The following is an 18,617-nucleotide window of genomic DNA, read 5'->3' as shown; positions in this document are numbered from 1 at the left end:
TTAGTACCATGCATGAGTGTGTGTCCCAAAGACACCTGCTGCCTTTGCATTTAGTCTGCTTGTAGTGTCAGCTGCAGGGTGAGCATGGTGTTTGCTGAACCCATGGTTTTGCATGTTCAGCATCCTCTCAGGACCCAGAGCACCTGAAGTGAGATAAAAGAGAGGTTGAGTTGAGGGTGGTTTCTTTTTCTCATCATCCTTACATGTGTTTTTTGGATTATTAAAAAATGCCAATGACAAGGATCTAAGGAAGAAGCTTTAAACATTACCGTTCATGTGAAAATCTTTTCTTCTTAATCAAGTATGATATTGAATGTAGAAAAGCCACGTGGTTAATTGGTTCATATAGTTTGGGGATTTAAAAAAATATTTTAAAATTTTCCTTTTCAGTTCAGTTCAGTCACTCAGTCATATCTGACTCTTTGCAACCTCATGGACTGCAGCATGCCAGGCTTCCCTGTCCATCACCAACTCCCAGAGCTTGCTCAAACTCATGTCCATTGAGTCGGTGATGCCATCCAACTATCTCATCCTCTGTTGTCCCCTTATCCTCTCACCTTCAATCTTTCCCAGCATTGGGGTCTTTTCCAATGAGTTGGTTCTTCACATCAGGTGGCCAAAGTATTGGAGCTTCAGCTTCAGCATCAGTCCTTTCAATGAACATTCGGGACTGATTTCCTGAGATTGACTGATTTGATCTCCTTGATGTCCAAGGGACTGTCAGGAGTCTTTTCCAGTACCACAATTCAAAAGCATCAATTCTTTGATGCTCCTTTTCTTTGATCATTTTAATTAACCAAATAATACAAACTTTGTAGGAAATTAGGAAATGAAAATAAGCAAAAGTTTTAATAATTAAAATCCCCTATGGTTCCACCACCTAGAAATAATTATACTAGAATGCTGAGATGCTTTCTAGTCATAAGTCAGCATTTCCCCCCTAGCTGTCCAGGACAGCATTCGCCCCCTATGCCTACACATCTGGCCCAAACTCTCTCCCCAGAATTCTTCCTCACTGTCCCCTGTCCTCCTACCCAGCAAAACCTGTGTGCACTGACTGTGAGATAAAAGGAGCTGCAAACCCTGAGCCCTCCAAGCATTTATTCTCCTGTACTTTTGACACTAAACTCACAGTGTCAAAACCTAAAGAACTCCTGGCCCAGGGACTTCACTGGTAGCCCAGTGGTTGAGAATCTACCTGCCAGTGCAGGGAATATGGGTTCCATCTCTGGTCTGGGAAGATCCCACATGCTGCAGGGCAACTGAGCCCATGCGCTGCAACTCCTGAGACCACCCACCACAACAAAGATTCTGAGTGCCACAACTAAGACTCAATGCAGCCAATAATTTATTTATTTGTATTTATAAGTAAAATTTTTTATAAAAAACCTCCTGGTCCAGCATATCCCAAAATATATAATGAGGCACATCAGTTGGAATTATAATTTTTAAAAAACTTGATGACCAACTGCTGGGGTAAAGACAGCTAAACGTATACCAGAGCTGCACATACTTCAAGTTTATTCAACCTTGGACTCCCTTGTTCATGTCCATTCCCTCTGGGAAATATCAGTTTAATTTGTCTATTTCATTTACTAAGGGAAGAAACAGTCTCCTCAGAGAGATTAGAGGACTTACCTAATGTCACACTGCTTGAGAGGAACAGAACTTGGCCTTGGGACTCAGATCTATTGGCAGAAGGCCCTGTGCTTCCTCCAAGATCCCTCAGAGTCTTTGTTCTGCACCATCTTTCCATCCAGATGTTCTTCATACACCAGTGTGTGTGTACCTGCCTCTTATCTCTTCTGTGAGATTAGGGACCAAGTCCTAATATTTTGTTCCTTCTTTTCCAGTTCCGAAGTTGATGCTCAGTGAACCATATTGAGTTTCCTCAGAAGAGTTAGAAATATCAGCTGTAGTGGACATCTGGTCTTGCTGACACAGCATCCATTCTTTTTGGTAACATAGTTCCATTTTCCTTGAGATGCTGACCATGTACCCTACTTCAGTCCTCATCCATGTGGTTAAGGCAGATAAGCACCATTCTCTTGGATCCCATATGACCTGAAATTAGTCAGTTAGTGTATTCTATTCTTTTGCCCACAGGAATCAGTGTTAGACCCATGACCCTGCCCAGATGAATAGAGTCAACTTGAGACTCTTGTTGGAACTGTTGATAAAGAGGACTCTCTTTCCGGGCGTGTCCTAAGCTGGCAAAATGTAATCTTGATGCTACCTGTAGCTACTTTGCCAAGAACCTGGCAAGAATAAAGCCAACTCAGAGAAAAGCAAAACTGTGAGATGGAAAAAGATAGCCTCAATGACATTATTTAAGAGCCTGGAGCTATCTGTACCTGAAGCTAGCACTAGCTCTGGGTTTTTCAGGAACCTGAGCCAATAAATTGCCTTTTTCCCAGTCTAATGGATCTGGGTTTCTGTTTTTGTATCTAGAAGAGTCCTTATTAGTAAATCAGGACATTTCTAGAATTTGGTTGCTAAAACATAAAGATTTGAAAGGGAATTTCACATGTTTTTACTGGACAAGAAGCATCAAGTCAAGACATACTGAAGGGATTATTCCATAACTCCTGGAACTTTCTTTCCTTTTTAATAGCAAAGAAAGAGTTTTCAGGAATATGTGTTACATACATTTTCTACCCCTGAGAACTGGCAGACTTTATAAGACCGGCTAAGGGAATTCAGCTAAGAGAAAGAAGACTGTCACCATTAGTGAAAACAGAGATAATTATATATTTAATTTTATTACCACAACCCAACCTGGCAACTTCTTAGATACCTCCAGTTTGTATAACTGCACAGACAGCTATTGGATTTGAACTTAGTGAAAAGAACTCTAGATTCATGGTCTGACACATATTAGGTGCTCACTAAATATGTATTACTTTTGCTATTTTCTGACTTTATCACTTAGGGGCAGTAAAAATCACAAAACTGCATTTTTTATCAGTTGGATGGGAATATTAATTGCTTGCTTTCTTCCAAGACAGTCCTGTTTAATTTCTATAGCACATAACACATCTGAATGGTATATCCCCTTTGTCGTATGGACTTTTTCATTCATTTTTCGCATCACTTATTCATTCATTTATCCTCTATTGAACTTTAGACCAGGGATTCTGCAAGGTGGTGAGGATACAGTGGTGTATAACAGTCCCTGTTAGCTTATTTCAACAATCTTTCACAGAGGACCCACTGTGTGCCTGCTGGTTGCCTAGTCCGGTGTTTGGCATCTGGACACAAAGTTGTGTGTAAGTCATGACTCTGTCCCTAGAAGCCAGCAGGCTCCACAGTGGAGAGTCCCCCACAGCCTATGTCCTACCCTCAGGAACAGTGGGGCAGGAAAAGGATGAGAGCCACTGTGGTAGGTGATGAGGAGCCCCTGAGGAGTATTAAGCAGGAATGTAGTTAGTTCTTGGACTGGGAAAGAACACTATAGTGAGGCAAGGGATGAAAGAGGGCTCTAAAGTAGAGTAATCGCATAAAGGTGATTTGGAGGAAATGATTCCAGAAATTTTTAGGCAGTATGGAGAGCAGGCGTGCCTTCAGCTTGACCAAAGGCAAATGCTCTTACAATTCTGATGTGGTTATTTCCAGGAGAGGTTTATTCAAGGCTGAGTTCAAGAGCGCATTTCTGAAAGCAGACAGTGGCTGCACCCAGCATGACCTGTGGCTACCTGTCTCCTGGATCGAAGCCTCAGGCAGCACTGGGCACACTTCATTACATCCACAGCAGCAACAAGATGGCCTTAAACTTCCCCCTCATGGAACCAAGGTCCTTAATGGAAAAGACAACACATATACCACAGCCAAGCTGCTCAGACCAAAATAGGCCAGCCAGGAGGAGGCAGCGCCACCAAAACTCAGATCCCAGGAGGGAGGCCTCAGCACTTCCACTTCCTTGTTAGAATGTTTCTCCTCCCAGGGCTTGTGTCTCAGTTTTAGACACATGTGGATTAACTGATGTGGAACAGTTTGATGTACAGCCTTATCCTCCAAAAAAAAAAAAAAAAAAGAGTTTTTTCTGATTATGTTAATAATTAAAGTGCACACTCATATAGAAAATTGGGGACTACACAAACCTGAAACTATCACAACATTATTAATTTGCCTTTGACTGTGTGGATCACAATAAACTGTGGAAAATTCTGAAAGAGATGGGAATACCAGACCACCTGATCTGCCTCTTGAGAAATTTGTATGCAGGTCAGGAAGCAATAGTTAGAACTGGACATAGAACAACAGACTGGTTCCAAATAGGAAAAGGAGTTCGTCAAGGCTGTATATTGTCACCCTGTTTATTTAACTTATATGCAGAGTACATCATGAGAAACGCTGGACTGGAAGAAACACAAGCTGGAATCAAGATTGCCAGGAGAAATATCAATAACCTCAGATATGCAGATGACGCCACCCTTATGGCAGAAAGTGAAGAGGAACTCAAAAGCCTCTTGATGAAAGTGAAAGTGGAGAGTGAAAAAGTTGGCTTAAAGCTCAACATTCAGAAAACAAAGATCATGGCATCCAGATCCATCACTTCATGGGAAATAGATGGGGAAACAGTGGAAACAGTCTCAGACTTTATTTTTCTGGGCTCCAAAATCACTGCAGATGGTGACTGCAGCCATGAAATTAAAAGATGCTTACTCCTTGGAAGGAAAGTTATGACCAACCTAGATAGCATATTCAAAAGCAGAGACATTACTTTGCCAACAAAGGTTCATCCAGTCAAGGCTATGGTTTTTCCTGTGGTCATGTATGGATGTGAGAGTTGGACTGTGAAGAAGGCTGAGTGCCGAAGAATTGATGCTTTTGAACTGTGGTGTTTGGAGAAGACTCTTGAGAGTCCTTTGGACTGCAAGGAGATCCAACCAGTCCATTCTGAAGGAGATCAGCCCTGAGATTTCTTTGGAAGTAATGATGCTAAAGCTGAAACTCCGGTACTTTGGCCACCTCATGCAAAGAGTTGACTCATTGAAAAAGACTCTGATGCTGGGAGGGATTGGGGGCAAGAGGAGAAGGGGACAACAGAGGATGAGATGGCTGGATGGCATCACTGACTCTATGGACATGAGTTTGAGTGAACTCCGGGAGTTGGTGATGGACAGGGAGGCCTGGCGTGCTGCGATTCATGGGGTCGCAAAGAGTCGGACACGACTGAGCGACTGATCTGATCTGATCTGATATCCCAATATAAAATAAAAAGTTTTTTAAAAAGTCACTCAAACTACCACAAGGCCACAACTCTTTCTGTCTGAGTCTACCTGTGTGTCTATCCACACACACTGTACTCTTGTTTCCTTCTAATAAAGGAGAAAAGTGGATACCCTTCACTATTACCATTCAGAGATAACCTTGGTCATGTTTTTAATACATTCTTGATCTTTTTCTTTGTTGATGTGTGTGTTTGATTTTGGAACCATGTTGCATCCTCACTTTTACATCCTTTTTATTTTAATTTAGAGTAATGTAGTCCTGACATTGGGGGGTCCCTGACATGGGAGGCTGGCAAGGGCTCTGTTCTCCCGAAAATACTCTCCATAGTACCAGTCGGAGACAAAAGATGCTGTGGTTACTTACTCAACATTGTGTTTGATGCCAAACACTGGACCAGGCAACCAGCAGGCACACAGTGGGTCCTCTGTGAAAGATTGTTGAAATAAACTAGCAGGAACTTGACCCAAGGTGGCCCTTCTGTTTCTGGTGTGCAAACACTTGTGCAGCATGCACCCATCACCCATAAATTGAGAATAAAACTCCCCATTGCTGTACTCAATGCCACGTGCTGCCAGAACACAGAAATTCAACCATGACTGCAAGGACAATTTGCAAAGCTGACCCACATGTAGTAAATGAATCTGTGGGTTTTGATGTGGTATTTGGACAAGACTATGTCACTTGAAACATATTGTTTGTCTGAGGATTATGTAGATGGTACAATAAATGGATTGGAAAATGTTTAAAGAGATTATCCCATACACACACAGAGAACAGTGGAGAAAATAAGAATCCCCTTTAGAATGCACATTCAATATATTTATTTTTCATTCTGTGGGATTTACCTTGTAAAGATGCTTTGTGAACTGTAAAGTGCTGTGTAAACTAACATTAGCACTCAGTGTGGTATCGTTTGTATGGAACAAATGGATATGTGTGTCCATATAGATGTGCACAGAAAACCTGCGTTCAGAGTTTATAAATATTGTAATAATTTATAAGTTGTTATAAATTTACATTTATAATATGTAATCTAAAGCAGGCAAACTTGAAGAGCTGCTCTTTCTGCTATAAAGTTCACATGATTTTGTTTCTTTCTGTGGTTATAGATTTTGATGCTCTTATTTGGATTACCTCTCTGTTAAAAATATTTCGTGTGAGAGATATTAAGATTTCTTTGTATTGATTTTTAAATACTTTTTTGTATTGATTTTGTTACCAAAAGAAGTATTGCAATACATATGCATTGACTAGGTTGAATAACCAAGGGCACTAACCCTAGTCTTTGCATTCTAAGAAACTGTAAACAGTCATTCAAGCTTCAAAATATGGATCCTTTCCAGGTCCCTCATCTTTTTGTTTGATTGTTTGTTTTAAGCTTTTCTTTTAAAAAAAATTTTATTGGAGTATAGTTGATTCGCAGTATTGTATTAGTTTCAGGTATACAGCAAAATGAATTGGTTATACATATATCCACTCTTTTTTTTAAATTCTTTTCTTATGCAGGTCCCTCAGCTTATGCAGGTGGTGAAACTCCCTGGAAGGCAGACAGACTTATATCTGTGAGTGTTGGCCTCCGTCAGTAAGAGCAGGAGCTCTCATTAAGGGAGAGTCTCTCAGTAAGAGCACCCTGGAGAGACTGTCCTTACCTATCAGCTAAGTCTCAGTCTAAATTGGCTTGGGAGACAGTTGAGCTTCCATTATTCAGAAGCTTATGCCTCACAGCTCAATGCCATGTGCAGCCAATTGCCTACAGCTCTCTGATCAGTAATGGTGAGATTTTAATCAGTGTTTTGGACTCCATCTAGAAATACATTCCAAGTCCATTTGCCTGCAGGTGCCCAGCCTTGTTTAGGACCTGTTTTAATCCATTTCCATAAAGGAAGGAACATCAACCACATGACCTCTGCTCTTCTCAGGAGTTTCAGCACCCACATGCAGGACTTCCTTCTTAAGATTTAGCTAGTCCTCTTTCTGACTTTGTGTCAGGGAAGTTGGGGCTCCTTTGTGTGCAGGGACATGAGTCAATGACCCTTGCCCTATCCATGTTCTGGCATGCTGTGCTTCTGAGGTGGGATGGCATGGACACACCCCTAGTCATGCCAGCTGGAGAATCCTCTGGACTTTTTCCTCTCTCCCATCCCACACCTAGTGAGTCAATGGCCCTGCCACTGTTCCTCATTGGCAGCTCTTGATCCACACCCCTTTCCCCTGCTCTAATTCCAGCCTTTACCCCAACTCATTCCCCTGTTCTCCCTGCCCCCAGTCACATCTGGACTCCAAACTGAAGCCAAGGCAGTGGTCCCCTAACGTATGAAATAGGGAATGTCTTAGTCAAGCTTCTCCAGAGGGACAAGACCAATAGGATATATATAGAGAAAGAGACTTCTTATGAGAAATTGTCTCACATGATTTTGGAAACTTAAAAGTCCCAAATATACCATCTGCAAGTTGGAGATCCTTGGGTGCTGGTGGTGCAAATCCAGTCCGAATCTAAAGGCCTGAGAACCAGGGAAACCAATGGTGTAAATCCTAATCTGAGGACAAGAGAAGATTTGCATTCCATCTCAAGCTGTCAGAGAGTGAATTTTCCCTAACCCAGCCTTTGTTCTATCCAGGCCTCCACTGGATACTGAAGAAGGCCCACCCACACTGGGGAGGGCAGTCTGCCTTACTCAGTCGACAGATTCAAATGTTAACCTCATCTAGAAACACAGACACACCCAGAATAATATTTAACCAGATATCTCAGCCCCTCGTGGCCCAGTCAGGCTGACATGTAAAATTAACCATTACAGAGAGTTTTATTCCCTGTAGTTTCAGAAAGGCAGAATCTTGTAAGAAAAGCTTCCTACATGGCACAGAAGCCACAGTTCCTTCAAGTATGCACCCATTTGCTTTTAGAGCCCAAGGCCCTGAGCAACCAGATGTTAAAAAGGCAGGTCCTGGCTTCTCCCTGCCCCAGGCCTGCCACATCTCTGGGCAAGGTATGGGAGTCTCATGACCACATGCAGACTACATGCTATGTATTCTATGTACTACATGCTGCTTGCTATGTAAACAGGATAAAGTCCAAACTCCTTCACATGGATGGTGGACTCTTGAGTGTCTGACCTCTGCCCACCTGTCTAGCACTGGGTCATGGTGTTCCCCCTTTCCTGCCAATGTCCCTCACCAGGCTCTGGCCAGGAGGACTCCCACTGCATACCTCCTCCCAGTCCCCCCGATTTCACGTCTTTGTGCTACTTCTTGGTCCTGACACTCCCCCCACCTGTATGTTCTTCCTCTTTCTCTTCACTTGGCTGATACTTGCTCATATTTTCAAACCCAACTCAAGAATCCTCTGCATCTGATACCTCTGTGCTAGGATAAAGAAATATTTCATTCATTCAACAAATAGTTACAGAGGCCTTTCCACATGTCAGGCACTATTCTGGGATCTAGTAGAGGACACAACAGACAAAAGAACATACCTGCACATAACACTTATTCTCAAGAGGAAGACCAATAAGCAAATTTAAAAAAAACATGTAAAATATATGATATGTCAGATAAAGGTGACATGAAGAAAAATAAAGCAGGATGAGGTATGGGGAGAGCACTGATTTGGGGAGTAATCAAGGCAGGTCTCACTGATGAGGTGGCAAATGAGCAGAAACCCGAAGGAGAACAGTTGTCCCAGAAGAAGCAACAATGTCCACGGAGATACAGTGAGTGAGTGTGATTGCATGATTGAGGCATGGCAAGGATGTCCATGTGGTTGTAGTGAAGGGAGTGAGAAAGAGAAGAGGATGACATGAACTCAGAAAGGTCGTGAGAAGCCAGAACACGTAACCTTCCTTTTGGCTGTTATAAGGCTCTGACTTGTCCTGCGTGGTTAATCATCAGAAGGTTTGGAACAGTGGGGAGACATGATTTGACTGAATTTTAACAGACCTTAGATGGCAAAGTAGAAACAAGGGTCGAGGTCATTGTAATGGTTCAGGTGAGAGGTATTCATGACTCAAATTAAGGGTAGGATGGGATGGTGAGAAATGGCAAGATTCAGGATTAGATGTTGGAATGGCTTTGGAATGTCAGAGACAGATTTGGGACACAGATAGCTGTAAACTTTTTATTCTGGTAAAATATAAATAACATAGAACTTGTCATTTTTAAGTGTAAAGTTCAGTGATGTTAAATACATTCACCTTGTTGTGCAGCCATCACCACCGTCTGTCTCGAGAACTTTTTCATCTTCCCAAATGAAAACTCTGTACTCATTAAACACTAGCTCCCTAGTACCCTCTTCTTGCAGCCCCTGGCAAACAGCCTTCTGCTTTCTATCTCTGTGAATTTTACTACTCTAGGTACCTCATATAAGTGGAATCATATACCATATCTGTCCATTTGTGACTGGCTTATCTGACTTAGCTTAATATCTTTAAGGTTCATCCATGTGGTTGCATGTGTCAAAATCTTTCTCTTCTTAAAGCTGAGTAATATATCATTGCAGGTATATATCACATTTTGTTTATCCATTTACCTATCAACGGGCACTTGGGTTGTTTCCACATTTTGGCTAGTGTTAATAATGCTGTGAACGTGGGTGTACAAGTATCTATTCAAGTTCCCGTTTTCAATTATTTTGAAATTGAAATTCCAAAATGGAATAGCTGGATCACATGGTAATTCTGTGTTTAATTTTTTGAGGAACCACCACACCATTTTCCATAGCAGTTGCACTATTTTATGTTCCCACTCACAATACAGCTGCAATTTCTCCACATCCTCATCACTTATTTTTTGTTTTTTGATGATGGTCATCCTAATGGGCATGAAGTGGTGTTTCATTGCAGTTTTGATTTGTATTTTCCAAATAATTAGTAATGTTCAGCTTCCTTTCACATGTTTATTAATAGACTCCAAACTTTGACCTAAGCAGCTGAAAGAAGGGGTTGCCATGGAGCAAGATGGGGATTAATGTACAAAGAGCAAGTTTTGAAGGAAAAATCTCCAGAATTAAATTTGAGGTACATATTAGGTAATGGGGATATTGATAAGCAACAGGACATAAATCTGACATTCAGGTGACAGGTCCAGCCTAGACATATAAATTTGACAGTCACTAACCAAAAGAGCGTACATAAAATCATGAGATTGAATGAGATCTCAAGAAAATGTTTGTAGAGGAGAGAAAGTCTGAGGCCTAAGTTCTGGGGCCCTTTTATTTGAAGGATGGGAGATGAGGAAGAACTTGCCAATCAGATGAGAAGCACCATGCTGAGCATGTAGTAAATGCTGTAAAAATACTTAATGAAAGAATATCACCAGTTTTTTTCTAAACAAACTTATTTTTCTGTTTCTTTTAATTTGGGGATCCAAAAGGATTTGGGTTTCAATCCTAGCATCTGTACTTTTAAGCATTATTTTATTTATTTTATTATTTATTTTTAGCATTGTCTTGGCAATAATAATGGGGTTCCCCAGTGGCTCAGACAGTAAAGAATCTGCCTGCAATGTAGGAGACCTGGGTTTGATCCCTGGGTTGGGACGATCCTCTGGAGAAGGGAATGACAATCCACTCCAGTATTCTTGCCTGGAGAATTTCAAGGACAGAAGCACCTGGCGAGCTACAGTTCATGGGTTTGCAAAAAGTCGGACATGACTGAGCGAGTACACTTCGCAATAATAGTAAAAATAATGACAGAATTTCTTGATGTTTACTTTGTGCTAGGAATGCTGCTAAGGGTATTAGGTTCAGTGTGTCATTTTAATCTCCAAATAAGTCTATGAAATAGGCATTTCTCTCCCAAGTGACAGAGAATCAGAGAAGTTCAATAATGCCCTCAAGGTTACAGAGTTAGAGAGAGGTAGAGCTACAGGTCCAGCAGAATCCAAAGCCTCCTCTTAAGCACCATGCTTTATAAACCCTAGATGTTAAATTAACCCCGCCCAGTGTCAATTTCCTCATCTGTAAAATAAGAAGTATGAGAATGTCCACTTTGTAAAACTGTTAAATTTATTGACAAATAATGTATCTATTACCTGACCCAGAGAAGGTTATATTCTGAGGGCACTTGATAAGTATTATTTCCTGTTTTTCTTTTCCATTTTACTTCTGACTCCTGCTGCCAGACTCAATGGAGACTTTCCATAGGATCTGATGCTCAGAATTCATTAATTATAGCTTTGTTAAACCTACAGTGCGTGCATGTGTGCATGCTCAGTTGCTCAGTTATGTCTGACTCTTTGTGACCCCATGAACAGTAACCCACCAGGCTCCTCTGTCCATGGAATTTTCAACTTTCAAGACCTTAACAGGTCCACTGCAAACATTGTCTCTGAAATCAAACCATTAGCAGTGGATTTCTAAAACCCTTGGGAAGACATTGCAACTTGCTCAGTATTGCTCTTGACTGCTGAATTATTCATGTCCCTTGATGGATTCTGAAGTTGACTTCCTCCTGAGAAGGATTCACAAATGAGACTTGGGCCAGCTACTTGAAGTTTCAGTTGAGTAAGAAGGTGGTGAGTGAACAAAAGTGAGCAGGTGGCAGAGGAAGTGTTGCCAAGTGGCCTGTGAGGCACCAGGAGCAGAAGGGTGGGTATATTCAAAATCTACTCAACAATTTCAGGTGCTGAGGGTGGGGTGGGGTGGGGTGGGAGGGTGGGCCAGATTATGTTTCCAAAAACAAGGAATGTTTCTTTTTGAGGACATAGTGTGAGAAAGAAGAAGAAGAAGAAGAAACATTTAGTAAGTACCTATTTTGTGCCAACACATATTTAGATGTAATACTACTTGATCCTCAAAAAAAAAAAAAAACTGGGTCTGGGTTATCTCTCTCTTACAGGTAAGAAACTGAGGCTTCAAGAAGTGAAATAACATAAGCAATCTTAAAAAGAGTTGAGAAGTATGTCTACCAAATAGAATTAGTTTGTGAACGACAGAAAACCCAGTGCAATCCATGTGGAATCACTGCAGGGCTGGCATGGCTTTCCACTGTGTTAGAGACCCTGGCTCCTCTTATTGTCTTGCCAACCTTAGCCTGTGGTGTCCCCTTCAGCATCTGAAATGACTGCTTGGTAATAGGAGGTTCACCCCAGAAGAAATAATGACACCTCTGTTTATATTCAACTGGACAAAGCTTGGTCACTTAGCTGCTCTGAGTTACAAGGGAGGCTGAGAAATGTGGCACTGTGCCCATAGGAAAGGTAAGGTTTCTATTTCTAAGGACGAAGGAGAAAAACAGATACAGGACCCACCAGTAACCTCTGCTCCTAGGTAGTTAAATCTAGGTCTCTTTCACTCCAGAGGACCCCTCCTCCACCAGTTCTACTCTACTGCCTTCCTTAAGAGAAGTGCCACTGCCCCAGAAATCCCCGTCAGGCTAAAAGTGTCCTGTGGGCAACCATGATAAGAACAGCCAGGTCCCATAGGTTCTTTTTGTAAGCCAGGCACTATGCAACGTGCAGTAGAGCACTGCCTCATTTAATCCTTCAGTAACCTCATTAAGGAGTTTCCCAGGTGGTACAGTGGTAATGAACCCACTTGCCAATGCAGGAGATTCAGGAGACACGGGTTTGATCCATGGGTCGAGAAGATCCCCTAGAGCAGGACATAGCAACCACTCCAGTATTCTTGCTTGGGAAATTCCATGAACAGAGGAGCTTGGCGGGCTACAGTCCATGGTGTCACAAAAAGTCGGACATGACTGAGTGGCTGAGCAACTGACCGACTGACTGAAACTCATAAAGCAGGAACTTCATTCTCCCCATTGTACAAATGAGGAAATGGAAGCCAGCGAGATTATATAGCATACCCAAGCTCACACAGAGAGCAGCTTCTGGATCCATATGTTGTATGGCATCCACACAATGGCAAATAGGATCTACATTCAGGCAGCGCATACTCCAAAGTCTAGTCTTTTACTTGTTGTGCTTGTCTGTTTCACGTGTATTCCCATTCAGGGCATCTGCTTCTGCAAATCTCTTTGGAATCCTATTCCTCAGTGTAGTCACAATGCCCTATTTCATGGAATAACCTTTTCAAGGATGCTTTGTTCTTTACATGAGAAAACCCAATTTATGTTAAGATTTGACCTGGCACAGCTTGACTCCATTGAAGAGAAAAATCAGTCTTTTTTTTTTTTTAATCAGTTGGAGTATCAGGTGTGCAGAAAAGTTAACATAGCGCATCTGAGATTGCTTCTCCTTAGCTGGCCTTTTTGCAAAGTTGCTCTTGGCTGCCATCTGGGAACTTGGATTTCCAGAGGGTTTCCACCACCCACACTGATAAGAATATCTCAGCAGGCCTTAACTGTCTGCAAACAATATGACTTATGTGAACACTTACTTTCCTTCTGGGAGTCTGAAATTTTGGTAATGCCCAAGAGAAGTTATCAACCTGACTGTGCTGTGCTTGGTCGCTCAGTCGTGTCCAGCTCTGCAACCCCATGGATTGTAGCCCGCCAGTCTCCTATGTCCATGGGGATTCTTCAGGCAAGAATACTGGAGTGGGTTGCCATGCCCTCCTCCAGTGGATCTCCCCAACCCAGGGATCGAACCCATGTCTCCCGCACTGCAGGCAGATTCTTACCATCTGAGCCACCAGGGAAGCCCAAGAATACTGGAGTGGGTAGCCTATCCCTTCTCCAGTGGATCTTCCCCACCCAGTAATCAAACTGGGGTCTCCTGCATTGCAGGTGGATTCTTTACCAGCTGAGCTACCAGAGAAGCCTGTCTACCTGACTAGCCCTGAATAAAAACCTTGCTAAGTCTTCAGTAAGCTTCTTGGTAGGCACTATTTCACATGTGTTGTTACAACTCCTTGCCAGGGAAATTAAGTAAATCCTGTGTGACTCCATTTGGGAAGGATTCTTACAAGCTTTCGTCTTGTTTTTCTCAAGGCTCCCCGCCACCCCCACCACTGCCAAGCTTGTTTTCTACTTGCTGATTTTGCTTTGTATCCTTTCTCTATAATTAATCATAGCCTTAAGTATGACTATATGCTGAGTCCTGTGAGTTCTTCCACAGTGATGATAGCTGCTGTAACAAATAAACGTCAAGGCTTTAGATAGTTTATTTCTTGTTAGTGCAGAAATCAATACCAGCGCTCCTGGTGAGCAGGTGGCCTTCTACTCAGTCACTGAGGACCCAGGCACTTTCCATCTTGCACTCCACAATAAGTTGGCAGATGGAAAAAGGGACTGTGGAAAGGACATGCCTCCTGGTTAACCCTCCTCTTAACCCTAACCCCAACACTAGACCTGAGATGACATACATCCACCTCAGGACACATTCCACTTGTAATCACTAGTCATGTGGTCCCGTACAGATGCACGGGGACTAGGAAATGGATCTTGGCTTGGTGGCTATTTCTCTGCATCAACTCTGTGGAAAGAGAAAGCATGAGTCTTTGATGACTGGCAACAGTACCATAATAGATACTTATTATGAACCTACCCTGTGCTCAACTTCATACCAAATGCTCTGAGGCAACATGAAGAAGTCAGTTGTTCATGCCTATACAGAGGTTGACATGTTAACGGGAACTGGTCACCCCCAAGGATGAGGAGGCAAGGTTCCCCTTTTCTGGAAAGTCTTCTACTACACCATTCCTCTGTGCTTCGCTAGTAACTAGTGCTGATCACTTTCATAGCACTTAGTGCACTAAAACCCACCATAATCTTATCTGACTCTCCCACTGAAATATAATTTTGAGATCACAACTTCAGTTGACTTATTGATCAGCATGTATTTCCAGTACTCAGCACAGAAAATGGCACATCTGAGATATTGGGTAAATGCGTCAATGAATGAAAGCTCAAGCAGAATAGTGAGATGCAGTGCAGTACCGTGCTGTGAGCACGAGTTAGTCAAATCTTCTTATCCCTTGTGACCTTGCAAAAGTTGCTTAATTTCTCTGAACCTCAATGGTTCATTCTTAGAATGAGGACAAAGATACCAACTTTGCAGGGTTGCCATGAGGATTTTCTGAGATCCTAAATGTGTATTCGGCACCTAGCCCTGTTTCTGTCTTGTTCCTGAAGTTACAGAGAACAGTTTTTCACCAGGGAATACGATGTTAGCTGTGGGTTTTTCATAGATGCCCTTTATTGGGATGAGGGAGTTCCCTTCTTTTTCTTGTTCAGTCAGTGTTTTTGTCAAGAGGAGGGATTGGATTTTGTCAAATGGTTTTCTTCTTTCTGTTGAGACAATCTTGTGGGTTTCACTCTTTATGCTATTCATGTGATATCTCACATTAACTGATTTTCAGATGTTAAATCAATTTTGCACTTCTGGGATAAATCCCACTTGGTCATGGTATATAATCCTTTTTATACATTGCTGAATTCTGTTTTCTAGTGTTTTGTTGTATTTTGTTTTGGTTTGGTTTTCAGGGGTGCGTTCTGTGTCCCTAAGTGTTTCAGACCCTTTGCTTGATTCCCATGGCACTCCCCAGAGGCCCCTAAGGAACTCCTTATTGGTTTCTCCTTGGGACAATTTCTAATAAATCACTTCCAGTCAAATCCTGTTCTCAGGTGCAGCTCCTGGGGATCAGCCTGAGTCACTGCCAGGGTCAAGGCCCTCTGTGGTCACTGTGGCCCTTCATGCACACCCACACCCCTCCGGCTAACCCAGCTCTGTGACTTTTCCCGCAGGTGATCTACGCCCTGAACACCCGCCAGGACGAGACCGAGGCGGGCATGGAGGCACTGCGCGAGGCCCACCAGGAGGAGCTGCAGCAGGCGGTGGCCGAGACCGAGGCCAGGCTCCTGCAGGCGCAGGGCCGCGTGGGCGAAGAGGAGGCCCTGCGGCAGCGCATCCAGGCACTGGAGAGTGCCCTGGAGCTGCAGAAGCAGCTGACACAGGAGGCACTGGCCCAGTCGGCCTCTTGCAGGCTGGAGACCCAGGAGAGGGAGCTGAGGGTGGAGGCCGAGCACGCTGAGCGGGTGCTCACCCTCTCCAAGGAGATGCTGGAGCTCAAGGCCGACTATGAGAAGAGGCTCCGGCACCTGAGTGGCCACGAGGCGCCCCGGTGGGACCGGCTCACCAAGGAGGGTCCCGAGCCCAAGGCCGAGCCGGGCTGCGGCCCCGAGATGCGGGAGGTCCTGCTGGAAGTGGAGCGGCTGCGAGCGGAGAACCAGCAGCTGAGCAAGGACTACGCGCGGAAGGCCGAGGAGCTACAGGCCACGTACGAGCGGGAAAACGAGGCGGTCCGGCAGGCGATGCAGCAGTCTGTGAGTGAGGCCCTGTGGCAGTGGCAGGAGAAGGAGACCGACCTCCGGAAGAACTTCCAGGCCCAGGAGGCAGCCCTGCAGGCCCAGGTCCGGAAGCTGGAAGGGGATCTGGAGCACAGAGGCCGCAAGATTAGTGACCTGAAGAAGTATGCCCAAAAGCTGAAGGACCGCATTCAGGTAAAGCAGGGGCTCTTCCTACCTCCCAAGTGTGAGAATAACCATGGCCGGTAATATGAACACCTACCACTCATCAGGCACTGTGACTTCTGCCAAAGTGAGCATTATTACCTTCATTGAGTTCAACCGCATTTATTAAGGAAATATTTATTGAACACCTACTATGTGCCAGGCCAGGGCTGTGTTCAGGAGACACATGGTAGGCTGGACTTGATCCCTGTCCTTTGAGAATGGAGAGACTTACAATTTACAGATGAAAATGTAAAACTGAAATTGAGAAGCTTAAGGAGGAGTGTAGCTGGGCACACAGCTGAAAAGTGTTTGAACTCAGTTCAGCCTAATTCCAAAGCCCCTACTCACTCCATAACAACTTGCCTGTCCTAACATCCTTGAGGCTTTATATTTGTGGAAAATTGGACCAGTGACAAGTTAGTTATGGGAAGCCCATCTCTAAAAGTAACAGCAGCTAGTATCTTTCATATTTCCTGAGCATTGTTTTCTGTCCCATTTTATCTCATTTAATCCTCACTACAGAAAGGCTGAGGTTTCCCAGGCTAGTGGTAAAGAACCCACCCGCTAATGTAGCAGATATAAGAGACACATGTTCAATCCCTGGGTCCAGAAGATCCCCTGGAGGAGAGCATGGCAACCCACTCCAGTATTCTTGCCTGGAGAATCCCAAAGACAGAAGAGTCTGGCGGGTTACAATCTATAGTCACAAAGAGTCAGACATGACTGAAGCGACTTAGCACAGCACAGAAAGATTAAATAACTTGCTGAACATCACACAGCCAGTCAGAGGATGAATCAGGATTTGATGAACACTGAGCCGCTGAATTCCAGAGATTAATGGCACATGCTGTGCATTTACCCACTTTTCAGAGCTGATGTACACAGGATGTGTCTGCACAGAACCAGTGAAATGACACCCTGTCTCTCTGTTTAGGACCTGGATGTGCAGCTCAAGGAGGCTCGACAGGAGAATTCAGAGTTGAAAAGCACGGCAAAAAAACTTGGGGAGAAGCTGGCCATTGCCAAAGATAAGCTGATGTTGCAGGAGTGTCATGTGACACAGAAAACCGGTGAGATGCCCCAATTGATTTCCTGACAGAGCAAAAGTTGGCCACCAGGTTGGCTTGGCACTGCTTGCAGCCTTGAGACTGTTAAGGGAGCAGAATGGAGGGCAGGGCTCTTTGATCTGACCTGCCTGGTGGTAAGTCCCATCATGCAGGACATAAGCAAGCCAACACCCACAGCTGCCACAGGTCAGATATCTAAAAGGCATGATGCAGAAGGATCTCTGGCTCCCAGATAGTTCTCCATCCAGTCCACCATAGTGCCTGAACTTCTCAGCTCTGGCTTTTCCCTAGACTTAGTCAACACTTTATACTCTAACGTCTTTCACACAGTGATGATATTGGATGTTCCCAATAGTTTTGTGAGTTAGGTATTGTCAGTATCCCGTGTCACAGATGAAGAAATGAACCAGAGAAAAGTTATGTGGCTAGCTTAAGGCCAGCCAGCTGGCTGGTGATAGTGTAAAATACATAGGTTATCTGACTCCAAAGTGCTTTCTTTGAGATAAGGTTAGATAACATCACTGACTCATTGGACATCAACTTGAGCAAACTCAGGGAGATAGTGGAGGACAGGGAAGCCTGATGTGCTGCAGTCCATGGAGTCACAAAGAGTTGGACATGGCTTAGCAACTGAACAGCAACAAAAAAGTGCTTTCCACTGAGCTCCCTCATCAGAACGTTCTTGAATATAGTGTGATCAGTTTGACACTGGGATATATAACAAGGGCACAAAACATAGGCTCTGCCTCCAGGGAGATTATGGGGCTGTTACTTTACATGCTTTCATATCATGAGTGCATCCCAGGCAGCAGAGGAACAAGATGTCTGGGAAAGAAGAAATCACTTTGGGCTGGAAAGTGTGAGTTGGAACCAGTGGGTATGGTGGTCTTAGAAGTAAGGCATA

General features: G+C 43.6%; 1 protein-coding gene across 3 annotated transcripts in view; it reads left to right on the top strand.

Moving 5' to 3' along the window:
- The window catches only part of FAM184B (family with sequence similarity 184 member B), a 120,540-nt gene that overhangs the window by 47,380 nt on the left and 54,543 nt on the right, over window positions 1-18,617 (top strand). For all 3 annotated transcript variants that reach the window (XM_061419754.1, XM_061419753.1, XM_061419755.1), the window contains exons 2-3: window positions 15,879-16,634; window positions 17,581-17,716. In XM_061419754.1, the coding sequence (XP_061275738.1) occupies window positions 15,879-16,634; window positions 17,581-17,716 (892 nt within the window). The remainder of the gene's footprint in view (window positions 1-15,878; window positions 16,635-17,580; window positions 17,717-18,617) is intronic.

The sequence above is a fragment of the Bos javanicus genome, chromosome 6 (genome assembly GCF_032452875.1).
Source record: "Bos javanicus breed banteng chromosome 6, ARS-OSU_banteng_1.0, whole genome shotgun sequence".
Lineage (NCBI taxonomy): Eukaryota > Metazoa > Chordata > Mammalia > Artiodactyla > Bovidae > Bos > Bos javanicus.
This window is presented reverse-complemented; position numbering and strand designations above follow the sequence as displayed.